Source organism: Calypte anna, chromosome 15 (assembly GCF_003957555.1).
Source record: "Calypte anna isolate BGI_N300 chromosome 15, bCalAnn1_v1.p, whole genome shotgun sequence".
NCBI lineage: Eukaryota > Metazoa > Chordata > Aves > Apodiformes > Trochilidae > Calypte > Calypte anna.
This window is the reverse complement of record NC_044261.1, coordinates 9,954,377-9,976,556: the sequence shown is the minus strand read 5'-3', so window position 1 is coordinate 9,976,556 and position 22,180 is coordinate 9,954,377. Positions and strand designations below refer to the sequence as shown.

The 22,180-nt window shown below is 39.1% G+C and overlaps 1 protein-coding gene across 1 annotated transcript in view; it reads right to left on the bottom strand.

The window, feature by feature from the left end:
• Positions 1 to 345: 345 nt before the first annotated feature.
• SPPL3 (signal peptide peptidase like 3) overlaps positions 346 to 22,180 on the bottom strand; it is a 55,910-nt gene continuing 34,075 nt past the window's right edge. The window contains exons 3-11 of the mRNA XM_030460773.1: positions 17,483 to 17,571; positions 14,470 to 14,589; positions 11,795 to 11,873; positions 10,922 to 11,034; positions 5,828 to 5,934; positions 4,713 to 4,876; positions 3,401 to 3,600; positions 2,289 to 2,398; positions 346 to 1,593 (exon numbers count right to left, since the gene is read on the bottom strand). Coding sequence (XP_030316633.1) covers positions 1,522 to 1,593; positions 2,289 to 2,398; positions 3,401 to 3,600; positions 4,713 to 4,876; positions 5,828 to 5,934; positions 10,922 to 11,034; positions 11,795 to 11,873; positions 14,470 to 14,589; positions 17,483 to 17,571 — 1,054 coding nt within the window. The 3' untranslated portion in view covers positions 346 to 1,521. The remainder of the gene's footprint in view (positions 1,594 to 2,288; positions 2,399 to 3,400; positions 3,601 to 4,712; positions 4,877 to 5,827; positions 5,935 to 10,921; positions 11,035 to 11,794; positions 11,874 to 14,469; positions 14,590 to 17,482; positions 17,572 to 22,180) is intronic.

The window sequence follows — 22,180 nt, the reverse complement described above, 5'->3', positions numbered from 1 at the left end:
TCCTGAACTCACATGAGCTATGAGCTTTCAGGAGTGCTCCCCAAACCCAATTCAGTAAAGTATTTTAAAGGACAGAACTTCAAGTTACCTCAGGGGAGCCTTTCAGTCAACAGAGTAACAGAACTGGAACTGGTGGTTAAAAAAAAAAAAAAAAAAAAAAAAATCCACTTTTTAACATGCTATAGGTACAAAACAGTCAACACACAAACTCCAACCAGTCATGACAGTCAAGGACAGTTTTCTTTTTCTTTTTTCCTTTTTTTTTTTTCTTTCTTTCTTTGAGGGGCAGGGGCATGGAAAAAATACAGCACACTAATGGAACAAAATGCAAAAAATACAAAAAAATAGAAAATAGAAAAAATGTATTTACAAGTGATACATTACTATGATCAGAAAGCACAAAGACAATTGCTGCTATAATACATGCACTGGGTCAAGAAGAAACTACTAAAAACCTGCAAGGGAGCTGTTTGTAAAAAAAAGAAAATTTAAAAAGAGGAAAAAACCGAAACAAAAAAACCCAAACACCCCTCCACTCCTCCCTCCCCCCCTCAAACAAACAGGGTCAAGTTTGAAATTTTTTCTTCCCTAGTTTGCTACATTGATCGAAATCAAATATCCCCTAAAGTCCATGAGTACAATCAGTACAAATACTACACTTGTTTTTAAACTGCAGGTTCAGTTGTAGGAAGGGGGGAAAAAACAGCAGCTCATTGTAGATCCATATACAAGAAAGCCATAGTAAACTGCTCTACATGCTAAAAATTACAGCAAGCCCCTGTCTGCTACACAGCATGATCTTAGCAGGTTTTCCTTTTTATTAATTCATATATATATATCTATATGTGTGTATATATATATGTATAAAAATCGTGCCCTTTTTCACTGCAACATGACATCTGGGTGGAAATGTAACTTGTTACAACAAATTTTTATATGTATACTGCAAGAAGTCACTCAATGTCTGTGGATTTAATAAGTAACCTCACACCACAGGAAATATTTAATAAATCAAAAAAAAAAAAAAAAAAAAAAAAAAAAAGCAAATTGTGACAGAAGACCTTCTGTCTCAGTTCTTTTCAAAACCCAAGTCCAGCAGGAAACTGGTCCCAATGTCCATGAGGGGTTCTCTGAAGAAGCTTCAGTTTGCTTAACCGTTTTTTGTTTAGTGTTGACAAGTTTTTGAACGACTTCAAGCCGTTTTCAGTTTCAAGTCTGCCTCTTCCTCTCTCACAAAGGTAACAGTTTGGTACTAGTCCATCCAAGTGAGGGAAAGAGGAACGTGGCTGCAGTTGCACAAAGGGTCCCCAATTCCACATCTGCAGGGAGACATGGATTCACACAGAGCTCCAGGATCTTAGCTGTTTTCCTTTTCCTCCTTTAATATTAAGTCCTTTCATACAAGTCCCATAACTGGTACCTTCCCATGTACCAGCCAGTCCAGCTTTAGGAGACAACAAAGCCACAAGTTAAAGTGAAAAGGACCAAGGCAGAAGTTCAGGTCACTTTCTGTCTGTTCCATCATACTTCCAGGAAACGGGAGCTGCTGGACTTGGAGTGGAAAGGCTCAGACCACATGCGACGTAGATCACCCTAGGCAGGAAAGCAGCAGAAGGACCAAGTCCATTTAGCATTCAGATTTTAAAATGGATTTATAATTGCAAACATGTCTTAAAGCAAATACATTCTTCACCTGTTTTGCAAATTACAATAATGACAGTTAAAAAGAATCCTTTCCCCGTCAAGCCAGAATGTCTTGTTGAGGCAGCAGATGTACTGAAATGGGTTTCTGATGGGAAGGAAATATGCAGGTGGAAAATTCTGCCCTTCCTTATGCTCTGTACTGCAGAGTGCTAGGTGCTAGGTAAGTGTTTCAGCACAGCCCGGTAGCAGGAAAGGTGGTATTTTAAAATTCCAGTTCAGAACAAGAGACTGGAAAGAGGTAAACAAGGATCTGCCTCTTCCATCTTTGTTCAGCCTCTGTGCACGCATTCTTTCGTGACCAGCTAGGCAAGGACAAATTCACTTATTTAATTAAAGCAGCATTTAAAACTTCAGAATCTGGTTAGTTACCAGTATTTTATATACATAAATTATCTTCTATTTCAGGAACTCCTCTCCCAGCTACTCAGTCCTCCATAATGAAGATTAAGCCCAGCTGCAGTGGTACCTTCGTTCTGGGCCAGGGCTTTTAAGGACACATCATCTGCTGCCCCAAGCAAGAACACTGCACCCGCCTCCAGCTGACCCCCACAGCTTCCTGCTGGAAATGCCTAATCCTGTCTTACCTTTAAATAGGCCATGGTGAGGAGGGGCAATAAAGTAAATGGTACCAAATAGAGTAGGGCAGGCTGGGCTGCCCGGTGAATACGAGAAGCTACTGTTGCTGTTAATAGACCTGTAAAAGAAACAAGTTAATATCTTTAGGTTGCATATGGATGTTTTACTAATTTAATCCACACATGGCTCTTTCTCTACCATTTTAAGAGATAGGCTGTGGAAAAGTTACTTATTTGTGCTTTGCTTTCCCTGAATACACTTGGAACAAACAAAACAGTGAAAAATTGTTCTTTGTTGAGCCACTTGCTCCACTTTTCCATCTCAAAGACAAAGCTAAGAATAATTCAAACAAAACACAACAGAAGGCAAAGGGGAGGATGCTGAATGCACCACACTCAAGTGCTATTCCAGTGCTGGTACCTCTTGAAACTGTCAGTCTGAGGCCCTTGCCTGACAAACTGGGGCTGAGAAGGGTTGTACATTAGGGGAGTGATTTTCTTGGATACCAGCCCAAAAGGAATGTAAGGGGAAACATAAGGGAGAAGGAAGGAAATGATCTTCCCTTTTCATCCTCAGAAGGACTGTAGAAGGTTAGGATACACACACACATCCTAACCTTAGGGAAAAATCTGGTTTGTGTTAGGAAGGAAAAGGATGGCTGTATCAAATCAAACAGCATTCTGGTTGTGCCTACTCACTATTTTCTGTGTACTACAATGTCACATGATCACAAGCATTAACAGCAGAATACAAACACACAGAAATCATTTACATGAACTACCTTGCCTATCTAGAATCTCCCATATTTTCCCATATTCTAGGTATTAGCTATAACACCTTCTATTCTAGTAAAGCAAAGTGTAAAAAGTTGCTAACAAAAATACAACAATAATTTCATCCTCCAAATACAGAAGAAAAAAAATCTTGGAAACAAGACTGTAGGAGAGCTTTTCTCCCTAGACCATGCCACTGAAACCCAAAGAGAGGAGGATTAAAAAAGGGACATAACCAAGCAGTCTCTCAAAGCCTCTTTACACTTGCTTTCATCATCTTTTGAACTTTCTACAATAATCCCACTTCAGCTCACTCAGCAGGTATCCATATTAAACTAATTACTCACCTACAAAATATCCAATAAGTGTGCAGTGAAAGTAAGAGACTTTCTGCATACGTCCAGAGATGTTCCCTGGTCCTGGGGCACCACAGGAATCACTGTTGGCTTGTTTTTTGTAGTTATCATAACGCAGGACAAAGCAGAGCAGAAGCCCTGGCATCACAATATCTCCAATCCCCAGCATAGAGAAGTGGCTGCCTGTGGAACTGGAGAGCAACTAGAATTGGGTGCATGCCCAAGACACAGTTTGACAAGCTCTAGACTGCTCTGATTTGGTTTGGAGCTCCATTTTGCACATCCCTTCTTTCTACTGGCAGACATTTATCTATTGGAAGCCAAATGTTGGCTGCTGGAGGTTTCTTCTTTCCATCAGCTCAGTAAGTCAGTCTTCTGTTCAATCTCTTCTGAGCACTGATGGGAGGTACCAGCTGACCATTTTATTGAACCCTGATTAACACTGACAGGCACTGCACCTTCATTCCTGTGTACCTCTACTAGAAGTAAGTCAGTTCATAGACTTCTTAGATCTTGGGTCTCATTCAGACAAAACACATAAAAAATTATAATCTCAACAGATGTCCAGAAAAGAGCCAATTGTTAAGTAGATTAAGAACTAAAATTGCCTGTTATTTTAAATCCAAGATATTTTTCATGAAAATTAAGTCAAATTAACTTATTACGAAGTTGATAAAATGAATATTTTTGGTTTTATCACTGCTGACAATTAATCTCTGTAATTTCAGCATGCCAACAGCTAAAGAAACAGGAATTAAGTAAATAAACCAACATAACCTACTGCACAACTGGTGATGCACTGGAGCTTTCTGCCCATCAGGCCTACACATACCTGGTTCAAAACCTGAGGCACCAAGAGAGATGTGAATGATCTCCCTCCAACAGCCCCTCCCTGGTAAGCCATCCTTGCTTAGATTGGTTTTGAACTCCCTTCCCAATCACTTGCAGTTATGCAGTAATGAAGACTATTCTGATCCATATAAACCTCACATCTGCTTTTAAGCAGTAGGTCATAAATCCTGCAGTAGCAGTCATTGAACTGTGGGACTCACACTTGTGTCAAAAAGCATATCCTGTTCTGAACAAGTCACCTTCCAGCCTAATTAGGATAATTTCTGCACGCTGTGAGTCAGCGAATGCCAAGTGTCCAGTCCTCACTACTCATTATCTGCCTTTTTATCATGAAGAGGGAGTGACTCACATGGAAATAAGTTGGCATTTTCCAGCAGAACTGGTGCTACTACAAAGTATAGAGAGGGAAAAATTTTCTTATATAATACAGTAAAAGAACTGCTGATTTTACCTTGGAAATACAAGTTTACCAGGCAGTGACAGACGGGGAACATCTCTACCCACATTTGGTCCCAGGTGAAGTTTACGGGATAAAACATCAAGGGGATTATCAGCTGGTTGTGTGGCCACTTTCACCATAACATTGCTGTTAAAAATGTAGGCAGAAAAAAAGACCTACAGAGCAAGGAAATAATCAGAAATTAAAAACTGCAACTGTAGAGCAACTCAAAGCTACATATATTTTTACTTTGCTTATTCAAGAAAGGCTCACGTCCAAATATTCCATATACACACATTGTATATACAGCACAATGTATTTCAAAAATTCAGATAAAATTTCCCTACACTATTAATCCTCAAGAATAACTGAAATGTATTTTCTAATATCAAGATACTTATCAATAGAGATCCTTTGGCAAAGGATCTGTCTGGACTACAAGTAGGTAGCCCACAATTACCAAGGCAGGTAGTGGGATACAGAAAATATCTGAAAGCTTGGAAGCAGAAGAGGTAAGTATGATGCTCACTGGAAACCAGAAGGATGCAAATTTATTTTGAATGGGCTCTTACACTACATCACACAGGGCAACTGGCCAGCTGATAGAGCTGTCAGAAAGTGCTTCCCTGAGTCAGTGCTCAGTGTTGTACAGAGGTAAAACAAAATATATCCTATCTGGTTTCTTGTAAAAATGTGGTAAGGTTTTATGCCAGCCTTCCTGGCTGTAAATCGGTTTGCATTCCTGTTTTGTGGATTTCACAGCTAATCAGAAGTCAGCATATGTGGACTGCGCATGAGTGGATAAAGCTTTGTGTTTACTTGGAAATGCCTGTTCTAATCTTCAGCCAGGCTTTCAAAATATTAAGTCCAATTTCTTTTTTTAAAAAATATGTTAAAGTTGAAATATTCCCAGCGTGTTTCTGTTTTTGTCAACTAATTAATGTGGGAGTCATTCTGTATCCTGCTGCAGACTTTTAACGTCTCAGAATGGAGCTATGAGGCTGATCTTCTGGCTTTGCCAGATTTCATCAACTTCATACTGGTACATTTCATGCAAAAATGGCCCAAGGCCAATTACAAATCCAAAGGATAAAAACAGTTTTAGCAAAACCAAACAAAACACTTACCCAAAAGACATCATAAATTAGTAACCCAGAGAGTAGCAAGCAGGAAACCTTCAGGCTCGGCAGCCGAACAAAGGCTATCATTGCAACACACAGGCCCATAGCCAGAGCTACAAAATGCAAGCACATAATTAGTTCATTAAAAATAGCAAAAGAAAAGAAATCACCCCAAGCCAACACCCTCCCCTGAACACCGCGAAGAAGCTTCCATGTGCACCTGTGCAGCACTGCATGCACTAGATGACTGACTGCTATTTCCAGATAGTGAAATTCTTTTTAACAGAGTTAAAAAAGATCAAAATACTCTCAGCAGCCAAGTAGAAACCAGGCCCCTTGGAAGCAGAAATGTGTGTTCAGGCACAACTGCCCTTTCCACTTAACTTTCACTGCCCACCACAAAGAAATGTTTCCATGTGTTGTGTCCTAGATTGCTTCCCTTTAAAACACTAACTACCCAGTTAAGAACCAAAAGCAACGAGACAACTTTCAAGTCTTTGTGCCCCAGAATAAACCTCTACTCTTACACTGTTATAAGGTTTTGTAGTAAATGTATGAAGTAATTAAAAAGTCTTGACTGTTCATTCAGAAATAGCATAGTTAGATGACATGTTAGAAACACTCAAACTGATCTGCTTAGGCAAGACTCTAAGACTGCCCGAGTTCTATGAACCATTACCATTCAGATACACAGGGATCTCCCAGTGAAAAAAACCTATGTGAAAGCTACCTGCCAACAGGAAAAAAATACAGTTATGTCAGACTGTTTTCCTAACCCCTCTCCCAAGAGTGAGCTTTCAGCCAGATCAACATGCTGAACATGCTGCAGCTCAGATGTTCCAAGGGGGATTTTGTTAGGGTAGAAAACTAAAATGTTAAGCTTAAAAAAAAAGAAGTCCCAGACTTCCCACTTGGGCTGTTTCCTGCTTCTCTGGGACTAGCCTTAACTACCAAAAGCACTCAGCTGAAAATCACATATTTTACTTGTTCTAAGCAAATCCCTAAAGAGATACTTAAAACTTTAAAGGAAATAAATTTCATGTATGGTGTCAACATATTTACAAGGAATAACAGAGCCCTGTTGGGACTAGATTTCACTTCAGTAAATGGTCATTTGTAAACAAAATGGTTTTATCTAACACGATACAGAGTAAGTTATAGCCCTATTTTAACCAATTGAAACTGCAGGGACACACTCACCAGCACAGCTTACCAAGGCCACACTGTAATTATGCAACTCTAAAACTACCTTTCACTTTAATTTCACCTGAAAAATGTGGAGTTCTTCCTTCAAAACTCTAAGGAAACATTTCCATGCAGGCTGAGGGGAGAAGAGTGCCCCCAAATGCCCCATGGTGGCTGCCTGCAGTGCCCAGGGGTCCTGTGTCCCAGAAATGACTCTGCCAAATCCACCTCATTTTTTAACAACTGACAAGTGTAGCCTAACACCGAGTGTCACAGCTGCCAGTTTTAACAACTTAATGGGATTACTCAGATAAAAATGTACCCTAAATCATGCTGCATAACTGTAACAAGCTATAAAATGTAAGCAAATTACTGAGGTTTAAAGAATTTGACACACCAAAGCAGTAAGAAAAAGCTACATTCAGTAATTCAGTACAGCCTTCAGTTACAGACTTCCTCTGGCAGAAGAGCAAATATAAGAGAACAGTCTGTCTAAAATCAAAGAGGTTTCTCCAAAGCCAATGTTAATAATAGCATAAGCAGGACTATACTTAGAAGAGAACTTCCAGGTTATAATTAACTAGAAGTGGAAATATTTTAACCAGCACAAAGTTTTATCTCTTCTTCACACATTTGATTTCTCTGTCACTGAAATGAACAGAGGCAGATGTGCAAGATATTTCCATCAAACTATGCAAATATCTGAGTAGAAAGGGAGATGGAAAAAATTCCTTTAGATGACAGTGAAATACACATGCTAGTAATTACAGTTTTGCAACTGCTTTAAGAAATATTGGTAAATTTAAAAAACAGAAGGGAAGCAAGAATGCTTGAGAGCAAGTACAAGTAATATAGGCCAAAGTGCAGTCAAACCACCAAAAGGCTTCTCTGAACAGAGGCCAGCTTTCTTTTCCAGTGAAAAAGCCCAGAAATCATTTGAGAAACAAAGTTTTCAATTTCCAAGCTCATGGGTGGTGTTGACACATTCACTATATGATGCTGATCTCCATGGAAATATACTACGAATCATTAAAAAAAAAGAAAAAAGGAAAATGGTAAAATAGCCACACACACAGTAGCTCTGGATTGGAAGTACCGGGCAGTGGGTTCACAGAGCTGAATAAAAAAGAACTAACTGAAAACTCTCACTTAAATTAACTTCACAGTCCCTGCGAGCACACTCCTTATGGAATAAGATATTCTGAGGATTAAGAATATTCTTGCACGTGTGATTTGTCTCTCCAGATACAGCACATTTTTCAGCTTTATTTCATTGCTGCATCCAGAACAAATGAAACCACTGAGATGGTGGTGCTGTGGTGTCTGATCCACAAAGCATTATGCAACCTGGCAAGGCTTTTAAGCTTTGCCACAGGCCACTGGTTGACCTGTGAAAGAAACAGGTACTGAAGTTCTCATCTAATCATGTACCCATAAAACTCACAAAGTGTATTTTCAAAAGTGGGAGCAAGAACACAAGTCATGAAGAAGCCTCTGCCAGCTGCCAAAGCAGTTAATCACAGAATGATTAGCATAGTTCAGGTCTGCAGCAGTATCCATGACCATCCAATATAGGATACAGACAGACACTGCTGCACACAGCATTCCCACTGCACATCTCCAGCTATGTCCACTACTTCAGAAACCTTTTAACCAGTCTTAGCCAGGGACAGTGAACTTCCCTGATTCTGTCAGCAAACAATCTGCTCTGACAAGTGTGCATTTCAGGACCTATAAATGAAGATCAACACAAGGCAAAACAGCCTCCTGGAGACAGTATCTGTGCCTGTAGAATGTCTCTGGCTTTAGAAAACAGTTCAATCAACTACTGCGTGGATGGGGGAATTGTGTTTGAGCAATGAAGACTGTTCTACCAGGAACTGCCATGCCTCAGTTTTGTAAGGACTAAAAAGAATTGTGAAGTATTTCCCCTTCATTTTTTCAGCTTTAAAGTACAAACAGTCTCATGAAGAGAGAATCAACTGCACAACAACAAACAATGCACACAAAAACTGAGGTACACTGATAAGAAGAAAAGCCTGCCCTCCAGCTGCTGGCCCAGGTGATGTGAAGCACATTCTCAACATCTGTTTGATACAGAACATCATCACTGCAGGAGCCAGGAGGAGGAGTTAGTTCACAGCACACCCAGCAGCTGGCAGGGGCTGACTTAAAAAACAGGTAAGTACTCCTCTTGCACATATTACTGAGCAGTACTTATTGCCCACATTTTCCCTCCAAACAAGATTAATGGAGGTCTCAAGTATTCAGTTACACAGAAGCAAAGGGTAAAGGCAGAGATGAAGTGATCCCACTTGAAGCAGGATAAGGAATAAAACTGCAGAGTCTGTTTGCCTGACAAAGGCCAATAAATGCTGTTCCTGTTCAATGTCACCAACAAATGTTGATTTAACTGGATTTGAACAAACAATAGGAGGCTTACCTTTATAGCACAAGCTCCCTTAATATAAGCTGCATAAAATACTCCAAAAGCTAGACAGAATCAACCACCAAGAGAAATAAAACCCAGAAACCCCTCTGCACCAGTAGTTAGTACTCAACAGATTATTTACCTCAAAGCCAATATTTCAGACTGAAGCAATCACAAAAATAGTCATTTTTAAGTAAGTGCTTCTGTTGATATCTCAGTCCAGACAAATCTTTTCAGATTATGCCAAAATCCACACTTGACATTCCATTTAGCTTTGTAGCTACTCCAGATCAAAAATCACCCTTGATTTCATGGTGGGCTGCTCTACTTAATGTAAAGCAAACAACATTGCATTTTTTCATCCATTAGCTGGGTAGTTTAAAAGGTATTTCCTAACATACAACAAGTGAAACTCCTAGAGCAGCAAAAATCATGAATGAAACAAAATGCCTATAAACAAAAGAAATAATCAAGGTGCCACAAGAGGTTTAAGTGCTAAGGACTTTGCTGTTAGTATTGCATTCAGGAGGAGCTGGAAAGCTGATGGGATGTATGTTTTCTATTGCAGCTAAAAATTTCAGGGGCCAGTAGTGTCCCAGCTATTTTTCCTCAAGCAATCACAACCTCAGGGTGCCATTTCATGAGATGTTCTGAGCCAATTCAGCTGCCTTATACTAAGAAGTGGAGTTCCTGCTCCTGGCTACCTCTTCATCCCTTTGCTATCATATCCACTCCATCCTCCAGATCCCATCATGCTGCCACTTATCTTTTGCCAAATTTAGCACTTACCTGACCACACAATAATCCAATTCATCTCACTGCAGCAGCAGAAAAGAAAAATAAGAGTGGCAATAAAAGGGTTTGCTGCCATTCTAGTGAGCTGAATCAGTTCACCATGTGATTAAGCGAGTGCCAGAGCTAGCACAAGAGGTCTGGAAGGCAGGAGGAGAGGAGGAAAGCTCCTTTTCAGAACAGTGAGCCAAGAATTCAGTTCATGAAAAAAATAAATAAATCACACCTTCAAGCCAGCTGGATGCCTGCCAGCTTCACCCAACTCACCATCCTAACTGGCAAGCATCAAAGAGATCAAAGACAACCAGCTACTGTGAACTGTCTCACAACAAATTATTTGATCATTAAACAAAACGCACCAAGATGCATGGCAAAAATCAACCAGGTTGTTAAGATCAAGTTATGGTTCATAAACAACCACTGTCTCCACACATCTTTAATGAAAACTATACCACTCAAGTGCAGACTGTCTTTCATGAGTGTTCTGGCACTTCCTTGGAAGCTTTTACAAACCAGAAAAACAGGCATCCCAACACTACCCTAGCATGTTCCTGACAGCAGTTGTTTTCATAGAGTCTACCACACAATATTACAACTCAGCAACCCATTAATATTAGTGAATTTCACCAGGTGTCTGGATGTGTCAGAACAGGCACAACCCAGTAGTAAAATCCCTTAATTCACATACTCACCATCCATAAGGAGCCAGTGGCCAGTTAGAACCCAGATAAGGACAAGCATCACAGACAGAGAAAATGAGAGCAACTCAGCAGCAGTGAAACGCCCACAGCAGCCAAAGGAAATCCTAGGAACAATATATAAACATTAGGCAGAAGACTTTATATGTTTCCATTTGAAGAACAGAAAATGGACACTGTTGGAACAGGGCTCAACTGCTGATGAAAGATGCCAAGAACAACAAAGTTCCTGTGCCACAAATAGATACCAAAACAGCAACAAAACAGAAGCTTTCCCTACATTCAGATAATGTGTGTAAAGCCTGAACTACAGAGATGGAAAACCCCCTGCAAATCCTGTCTCCTCTCTTGAAATTGTTACCATGAATGCTATTTGTTAGTACCACCTAAGATACTGCTTTTTGCAACATGAACTCCAGTCACAAGGTTTTTAAAAAAAAAAAAAAGCTTCAGACCATGACATTAACATTAACAACTGTAACTTTCACCAGTGTAGCTACAGTCCCTAAAAGAGCCAGCATTAAAATCCACAGTCCAATGTTAACAAACATTAAAATCTGATACCAAATCCCAAACTTTGAAATCTCAGCCATAATAAGCCAAACTTCTTACAAAAACACTGCTGGGAAATCTAGTTCCCTCCAATGGCACCACATTTCCCAGGCTGGCAAGCCTGTGTGACTTGTAGGAATTTTGCTTCCTAGTTTCTAAGTGGAAACATGGTGCTGGCACAAAAAACATGCACAAACATCAGCCCTGAAGCCCTGAGGTTAATGCTCATAACCAAAGACTCTGTTTAAGAATTCTCATTAGAAGAAATAAATAAAACATCCAAGAAGAGAAGCAAAAGATTTGTCAAGTCCTTACTTGTTTTGAGGTGAACAAGGCCGTGTTAAGTACTGGCACATTGGGAGCAGAAGGAAAGCAAAAGCTATTGTTGCAAGGACTAGAAAAAGAAGAAAAAGTAATATTAGCACATTCAAACATCATTTCTACAGTACACAAACAAGCTGCTCCAATTTGAAAAGGCTCTTGTAACAATGCCCTATGCTGCAGCATTATTAAAGCAAGAGCAGCTAAAGGCTCCAAGATTCTCTGCAGAACTTCCATTGTTAGTATGCTTTCAAACTTTAAACTTCAAATTTCAATTAAAATGAAAGCTGTCAGAGGAATGCAACACCCATACCCAAACCTTAAAATAAGTCTTAAAGCTATTCATGATCATGTCAACAAGAAAACAGTTGTTTGAGAAGAACTTACAGCAAACTGGTTGTGAGATTCTTTTAAAAATCAACATTTGCCACAGACTAAGTCAGCATAATAAAGGATACTTTTTTCCACATTTTTAACTCAAATATTCAGTTTCTTCCTTCATCTCACTCAAACCCCTTTATTCATTACTGAAACACAGTATAACCTAAAATAAGTTATATTCACTAGCTGCCAGCTAAATTTTTTTAAAAATACAGATTGTTTTTAAGTTCTTGAAAACAGGACAATAAAAGTGTATAAATATCCAAATAGACAATTTCCATAAACATTTTCTTTTTTAAGAAGCATACTTATCCCACCCACACATATGTAAAAACACTTAGTAACAGCTGGTATTTATAATTTTTCCTTCAATTTTTTTTTTTTTACTTTCTTACATGTGGTAACTCATTACCCATTGAACTAGGAACCTTTTCAGAGGTGCCTGGCAAAGAATGCTGCCCAGCAAAACCTGTCCCCTGTTGCCCCAGGTCCTGCAGGCTCTGCCTCCACCACAGCAGGACTGATTTTTCCTCATCCCAACTGATACTCTTTGCCCCTGGAATCTCTCCTACCTCTTCCTCCCCTCCAGCTCTTCTCAGAAGGGAACCCTGCCACTCCAAACCACTGCCACCCCAAAGCTGGGCTCATTCAGAGTAGAATTAAATTATAATCACATCAATACAGTGCCCATGAGTTTCCACTCCCAGTCTCATTCCTGACCGTCCAGGCTTCCAGTCATAAATTTTCCCTTCCCCCTAGTCTCAACACCTATTATTCAGCTGACAATTCTTTGGCTTAACTCCTGTCTGCAGGCAAGGTGCCAACTCAGCAGCTCTGTCCTCTGTGTAGCAGCTGGTCCTGGCCTTGGGCTGCTTGCATCACCTACCCTTGCTCCTGACTCTTCCCTGAAAGACAAATCTTTGTGGGAGAAAAGATTTAAGAGGGCTTTAAGGAGCCAGATTTCAGCTATAATTTAGAAATCCCACCACATCAGCCTCTCAAATCTGTAGTAAGAGGATGTAAAATAGCACTACTTGAGCTTCAGAGGACAGAGGGACCAAGTTCCCCAGTTCCCAACCCAGGGTGCATCCTGCTGTACAGCCTGTAACAAAGCTGTGTTCAGAGGTTCTGGGGTCAGAGCCCCCTGTGCTTAGTGACACCCTCTGATGCAAGACAGAGGAAAAGCACAGAGGGATCATGAAACCAGGTTAAAGAATAAGGATACTCAAGTGCACCATCCAGACAGACTCAATCCTCTTGAACCTGCAGCAAACCCCAATGGACACAATATTAACTAATTACACATCACAAACACTACAAATAAAGTTGCAAATGCCAATTTCTCTTTTGTCATAAACCTTCCCTACTAATATGTATCTATGAGTGTGTATACATTCCCCTAATGAGCAGAGATTTACATTTCACCCATCAACACCAACTCTGTTTAAGAGGCTGTAGAGGATTCATAGCTTGGGAGTTAAATCATGAGGGAAAAGCCTGCATTGCATATACATGAATTATGAGAGGATGAGAGGTATTTAGGGCTTTAAAAATCTTCACAGACTCAGTATGTGGACTGAGGAGTACAGTTTTTAAAAGCTGCTGCATATTTGGAGCAATAAGAAGAACCTTGCTAACAGCAGCTGGTCCCTGGAATAATTTTAAAAAGATCAAAAGGCAAAAATTTTCCAAAAATCAAAGCCCTCATACTGCTTAGATGAAAAAATGTAAAAAATAATAACCAGGATCAGAGGACTTACAATTTATTTGTAGACAACAGTTTCATTTGTGTTATAAATTCAAGGAGTGCAATAAAAAATAATACTTAAAATGCTATTGATGCCGGAAGTACCCTTGAAATGAAGAGAAACTGCATAACAGCAAAACCAAAAGTTAAACCAGAAAAAGAATTCTCTAGGTGGGATCTTCAGAGTTATGCTATGATCCTGTAAGGTTCCTGAATTATGAAATACCATGTGCAGCTCTGAGCACTGCTTTATAAATGGGTGAACTGCATGTAAACTGATACATCCAGCACCTTTCACAACTCTGGCAATTTATACTTTATACTCCAGTAGGTTTAGCAAATCCCTAAGTGGAAAATACTTCTCAAATAATACTTGTCACTCTATTAATAGCTACAGAGACATGAAAATACAACTGAGAAACCTAATGAGGTTTTTTTAAGTGCATTATGATGTGCACTGTAAGTCTTATCAACATTTTAAAATTATAGCAATGCTTTCTGGTCTATTCCAGTTCTTATAAAGAGAAGAAAACTTAGTCACCTGCTGTGCATATTGTAAAGACAACTTGAACTGAATCAAAGAAGAAGAACATAACTAGGAGAGACACGGATGCTCCAATGGGCAGGAACAACGCCTGGGTGGAATCAATGGTTTGAATACCTGCAGAAGAAAAGTAAGTGACATTTAACTTCTTAGCACACACCTACTGACAGCCTGTCCTCACTGACACTGCTGAGGACTGACAGTGTCTCTCATGTCAGTGCTGGAACCACAGACATTTATTCCAAGATCCTTGTCCACTATCACATCCAAGCACAGCAGTCTGCAAAAACACTGCAGCTGAACTGCACAGCAGCAGTGGTGGCTGGGTGTGTACAACAGCTCAGCCTTGCACAACCCAAGAAATTATAGTTGAAAGAAAATGTATGGATGTCTTCTTGTGCCAGAAATGAGTAACAAGTTACAAAAATTAACATCATTTTGGGACTAGGAATCATATAGCAATTCTATATTTGCTAATTTTATACTGAGCAACATCAAGATGTCCAGCAGAGCATGTGAAGGTTTTACTGAACTTTCAGCACAAGGTAAGAAGAGTCTGATCCAACAGCAGAGCTACAGACAGTGTTAGGCTGACCAAGCTCATGCTAAAGGTGCCACAGCTTCAGATTCCACTTGGGTGATTCCCCACACACTTAAATTGTATTACTGATTGCAGTCACCAGATAACACCAAGTCTAACAATAAAGGGCAGTTTTCAAAAAAATACCCAAGTCATTTACCGGTTTATGAAACTACCAGCTCAGTTCAGCATGCACTAAAATCATCTTTTCTTCTAAAACCCAACAAAAATCCATGCTGGCAATCTCTACCTTGAAGCAATTTTAAACAGGGCAACGATACTGATGTATTGTAGTCTGATTATTTCCCTCACCTCAACTACATGCTGTGAATACTATGGATATTAACAGGATGGGACATTTTTTACCATATTGTTTCATGGATTTTTAGAATTACTAACAAAATTGAGAAGATCAGGCTTTGAAAAGCCCACCTACCCTCACAAATTCTAATAATTAACCAGTCTCTCTGGCTGTATTTACATTTGATCATGAGTGTGGGGGCAAAGAAGCCAGAAGGAGTAAACCAAAGTACCAGATGTAATTATACTTGCAGAGCATTAAAATAACAGGTAACATCTAGTAGCCACTTAGTGAGAAGTATCAAAAATGAAGTATCAATACAACACTGGGATTTAGGTGAGATCTAATAATTAGCCACTGCTGTATGAAGAAGGGTTTTATCAGTGCCAAGGTTTAAAGCAGCTTTCAGGTTACCAAGCAGAATACCTGTGCATAGGTATGTACACACATACACAGACACACACATACAAGTAAATAACACACACATTGTGTGGGAATGTGTCTTATTTTTTACTGTGCAGGAGTGGCAAGCTGTCTAAAGAAGGGGTTAGCTACACCTGAGCATGTGGAAAAAATTTCAAACACAGGTGAAATACACTCACTGCAACTTAGCATCTGCCATAAACACTTCAGTGTTTTCATGAAAGGAAGCTAAACAATGAGCATGGAAGCCACGAGGCTTGCTCTGCATGGACTTCTATTAGTTCAGGTCATGGATCTATTATTCTTAATTATAAGTAGCAAAATAAACTAAAACAAAAAAACCCCAAAAAACCAAACCAGAACTCAGTCACTTAGGATTTCTGTTACTGAGGTCTGGTACAAAAGGGTAAAGTACAATATAGATAGTGAAGTGTCAGTGCTAAGACACAGAAATTCCTGTGTTCTAATCTGTGACTTAGATCTGGCTCCCCCAGCTTTGAGAAAGAGCATTAATTCACATGCCCTTCAACTTCCCAAGGGAAAAAACAAACAAAACAAAACCCCAGAAATGGCACACTGCAAACCACCTTGGCAGATGGGAATTAGTGCCTGCAGTGTTAAATGTCAAAGCTCTGCATTTCATTTCTGATCATTCTGACAGCTAGTCCTCTTCATGTGCTTATTCCCCAGCCCCAGACTCTTCTCTTACTTCCCAGGTGCCAAAAGCCTCAACTGTTCATTGCTGAATCACCAAGCACAACCACCTTTTTGCTCTGTGCTGTCAGCAGAACAGTGTTCTGACAACTATGTAAATACCAAGAGTCTGTATTTAAAAAATAAGGCAAAACCTGCAAAATATGCATGCAACATAATATACATTAATTATTTTATAATTTTTAAGCTTACTTTCTTACTTTAAACAAAGCAACCTTAGCATTCAGGATTTCATGCACAGGGCTTCTAGACTTGTGGAATGTATAAATTCTAGAGTCTGTTCTCAGAATATTTATAGCAAATTTATAAATTGCTATAAATTAAACTCAGGAGTGAAATACCAGCACATTGTGTACAATGCTATCCAGTTTAACTGTTCACATATATATTTTAACCTGCAAAACAGTGCATCTCAAATAGCCAAGCTGCCTGGAATCTATTTATAGATTAGAGAGAGGATAATCAGGTAGAAGCTGACATGTTAACCCCTACTCTGAACAGACTTTCTGTAGACGCATGGTTTTTTGCCCATTATAAATGAGTTGCCCAAAGCCATGCAAATTCAGTATTTCAATTTCTCTACTAATAAAGTTAAATTACATTTATGGACTTGCTAGCATACCATGAGATCTTTCAATGCTACAGTGATAAACTCCAGACAAAAAGAAAATACATTCCCTTCTCATAACTGTGGGGGTTTTTATAAAATAAAGCTGTCTCCATTTCCTGTAAAACTCAGCAAATTGTGCAGCGTGCAATTTCTGTGCATTATGGAAATGTGACACTGATGTTTTAAATTTAGCTCCCACTGGTATGAATTAGGTAGCAGCATTAGTGCACAGCAAGATGGTAATAAGTGTGTAGACAAACCAGTTCATTGTACCAGGTGAATCTACGGTGCACAGAGCTGAAACACACAGAGAGATCAAGCACAAGAAGATGCAGCACAGTTAAGTGAGGAAAGAAAGGTAAGGAGTAAAGCTAACCCTTACTGTTATTGGTGCTGTTGCCATTAAAAGACCCAGCTGCACTGCTATTGTCTTTCTCTTTATCTTGATTCTCAAAGTCCATGTTAAGAGACCTGCAGGAAACAAAGCAAACTTAACAGGCAAGTTTCAAACTCCTATTTTGGCTTACAGGCTACAGCTTCATTACCATTCTACCACAGTACTCTCCCCCTGAAAAAACATTTCATGATGGTAATTAGAGAAAGCACAATACATAACATAACATTTAAAATAAATAAATAAACAATTAACTAAACAAATAAATAAATTCAGTAACAGAAGAGGCACCAAATCACACAGATTATATAGTGACCATAGTGTATCAACCCCATTAAGTGTTGACAAAAAGCTGCAACAAAGACATTTGTGATAAATGTGGGAGGTATAGAATGCAATGCAATAAACATTTCAATTCTCTGATGTACTTGAACTCTTTCCAAATTCTCATTTTGGTCCTTTTCGTTCAAATTTAACTACTGGGTTTCATTTTAAGAACAGTATTATTTCCTTCCTCTCAATCTTGTTATAAATGATGGCCAAATCTAACTTGTAAGTAATTGTCCACTGAATGTCTTGTTTCATTGAAAGAGTTTCAGCAAAGCCTAGAAGGTAAGCATAAATGTATTTTATATACAGGAAGAACAGATGACTAGAGGAAGCTCTAAATAAACAGTACAAATCAATACAATTTAATTAATCCATAGAAGATTACAATACTCCCCTGTGTTCCTAGCTCAACTGTAATTGAGTCATCTTTTGATTTTTATCTATGCACTTAAAAAGAGTTTCAAAACAACACAGTATACAACCCCTTTTGCCAGTCTTTGATTTTAATGCAAATTCTAAATTATATTCTAACTAAATTATCTTATCTAAATTATATTCTAATTCCTATAATTAAATTCAATGTTGCTTTTCATAAAAATACTAGGAATCAAGTTTACCATGCTGGTTTCTCATGCGTGGTAGCTATGATTTAGCTGCATATATTTTTACTCAAATAAGTTATAGAGAGCCACCAGAAGCACTGTACATCTCCCACTGTACTGCCCCTGTCTTCAGTCTGCAGCAGCATCCAGGTATTTCAATAAGAATTCCAGGGTACAGGAATTACACCCCTTTTCAAGTTGAGCTCTGAGTAACTGAGCTATGCAAAGCAAACAAATCCTATCAAATTATCAGGCAAGTAAAAAATACACCACAATCTGCTATACAGTTCTAGAGGTATCAACAAGTTCCCTGCTCACTGGGATTAGACTAGACAACCTTTAAAGCTCCCTTCAAACCCAAACTGTTCTATGTTTCTAAATTGTTTAATTTTGTGCTGCAGTCATACAACAGAAATCAAGCATACACAGGTCTGTTATAGCAGGACTGGTGTAGTGTGTTAAAGAAAAAGGGACTCAGCAGTTCCACTGTATAAGGCAAAAACAAGAAAAAGGCTCACCCAGAATAAAACTGGTTTCTTTCTTGTTCTATTATGCAAGTTGTTTCCAAACAGTTGTATGAAATTATCAGCTTTTGGGTTTAGGCAAAATATGAGGAAGTTTCACCCTCAGATATACAGTACTTCTACAGAGATCATCAACTAAAAAGTTATGAAAAATACAAAGAGGCAATGGAAAACACTAAAATTCTAATAAATTAACCTTTTCTTCTTAGCTTGTTCTTCTAAAGATCTCTCTGCTCTGCATCTTGTTTGGGGTGCCTTTATCTTCCACTCACACTTCCTTTTTCCCAATTAATGCATTGCAGCCTTATAATTTTCTTCTCCAGCTATAAAAATTCATGAGAAGGCTGATAACCCTCCTGGACTTGATCCAAGTTTCACCCAGGCAAGATAATTCTTTTCTCAGTGCAGTGTTTCATTCCTCTCTGGACTAGTGCAGTTGAGCAGGAACTTCACAGCACTGTTATCCCAGTGGTATCACTCAACTCATAATGTAAGGACTGATATCAGCAAAGAGAACTGGAAAGAAATTATTTTCTCTGCTGTTCATAAACAGCTTCAGTCCCTCTTCTTTCATTGCAAGAGTGTCAGCAATTATTTATTACCTATAAACATCCCTACCTCAAAAGTAAGAATAAATTAGGAAATTACTTTCACTTAGCAACAGCTGCTCATCCAAGAGAACTCCAAAATAATCTCCAACCATTTTATTATTTGGCTCTTCCCTCTGCTATATATTATTACCAACATCATAAAAAAAGAGAAATGATCACTAAAGTATCTTCCAAGAAAACATTCTCCAAGAAAATTAAGAATTAGATTGTAAAACACAATGTACTCAAACTACTGGCCTGTAAAGAAATCTCAAGTTGGGAAACATTTGCTTCCTCCTCCAAGTTTCTGATGGGCTTCCAGAGGCAACACTCAGCCAGCTCCTCCCATCGGGCAGTCAACTACACACTTGTTTCTCCTGTAGGTTCTAGCAGCTCAAGTTGGTAAGATGTTTAGCAAAATATTTCAGAGCAATTTGGATCAGCCTCCCAAAGGGAACCACTCAAGTGCTACACCAAGGCCAAAGAATGACTAAGCTGCTGACATGAGACTATCCTGGAAGCTCAGATCCAAGGATGGATCACTGCCACTGCAGTCATGCTTCAGGGAAACCCTGCAGGAGAGTATGGAGGAAGTATGAAGGCGAGCAGATAGCTACAGTGTTACCCACAGATGAAATACATTAGAAGTTCCTTTTTGCTTTACTTGATGAGGACAGTCACCCTCTTAACAGCTCTAGGACTATGAGAACTGTGGATTTCCATAGCATTGCCAGATTTCAATTGCTCTAAAAATTACAATGCGAATCGATCACTGAGCTGAGACAGTTTTAATTCAACCAAATCTCCCTGCATATCATAGCCTAAAATATGTTGTGTGCTCCAGTGTTGCTGGAGTCACCTTTCAAATGTTCCTGTGAGATTAAAAGACAAGTTCTAATCCAAGACCTGGAGTTGGAGTAAGAACAGTGGAAACAATAGCAGAAAGTGCATCAATGTTTCATACATTTTCATACAAATGTTTTCACTGCCTACATGGTGTAAGAGCACCCATGTCTCTGGTGAGAACACCCCCCCTTCAGCAGGTATTTTATGTGCCCCCACCTGTGTGTGCACATGCAGATACCCTCTACAGCATCCAGTGAGGAGCTCTGTCCAAACCCCTAGTTCCACCCTGTAGCTGTAGGTACTCATGAAGTCCAAGCACAACCTTTTTTTTTTTTAATTATGAAACATGTACCCTGGTTTCTATAAATGTCAAGTCATAAAGCCAACCATACGGACACTAATTGAACTACCCACATACTTTAGTTATCCAAAGCCTAGAGAAAGAAGACACCAGCTTCATCACATGCTTCTTGGTCTGGTTCAAAAGCAAATACTTGAACAGGTAGATTCTGGGTTAAATCTGGCTTTACATAAGCTGATAGACCATGTCTGGGTATGTGACAGGATAGAAGACTTAGCTGTTACCTGCCTGCAAAGTAACCCCAACACTTAACTCACAGAGAAGGTCTAGGACAAGAAGAGGTGACTGTCTTGCAAGAATCCATAGAAAAAAAGACCATTTTGAACCAAGCTCAGTCACCTCTTACAACCCCCAACCATATACTTGCATGCTCCAGTTTACAGCTTGTAACAGTTTAAAGGATTATACCTGCCCCTTCGGCAGTCAGTAACAGCAAACATCAAGTTCAAGGACTGGATACACTTGGCTGTCAGGATGTATATGGCACAATCAGAAGTGCCTGAAGCTAAAAGTCCTGACCCAGAACAAATACAGGAACAAAATGCCTGTTCATTCACAGTCAGAAAAGTGGGAACTAAACTCTATCAACTGCACTTGGTTCTGGATGCGACCCACGATCTATTAGACATTCTTCTGAATATCTTGAGGGTTTGGGGGTTTTTGGGTTTGGTTTTCAACAAATGGTTCTTATAAAAATACAAACAGTCATCCAAAGCTTTTCTTTGTTCCCCTGAAACCTCTTGCACTAGATTAGATCCACCACGCACATGGATTTTATCCTAATGACTCACCCACCCAATTCTCTCTGATCCTATTACTGCACTGCTGTTTCAGTCACTTGCCAGCAATACCACAATAACTGTTTGCTTCTTTTCAGACTGAAAATCAGAAACCACTTTCTGCAACATGAAGGCTAAGTAAGGAGTGCTATTTTCTTCTTGTCTGATAACAGCTCCCTTTGAGACAGAGCACTCAAATCTAGGTGAAGACATCACTGTTGTCATTAGAGAATGACCACTCTAATCCTTAACTTTCATTCTTCCAACAAAAACAACAAAACCAACAAAACAAATCTATTTTTTTTTCCAACAAAACAAATCTATTTTTTTTTTTTTTTTGGAAGACCCACCCACTTTGCCACAAGGTTTTGTTTTACTGCTTTAGGAATTTTCACATGAATACAATTTTGCAACTTACTACCACACCTGAATTTCTTAAATAACTGAATTGTATCCTAGACCCCCTTTGTTAACACCACTATAAAGTTTCCTATTAAAAACTGCTTTAGACCTCACTTGCTGACCAAACAGAATGGGACTTTGTCCAAGTCACCATCATAACCAAAGGTGTTGGTTCAGACATCAGATAAAGAAACTAAATATAGGAAATTAATTAGGAAAATAACAAACTGTGGGACTCTGTCTTGGTCTGTT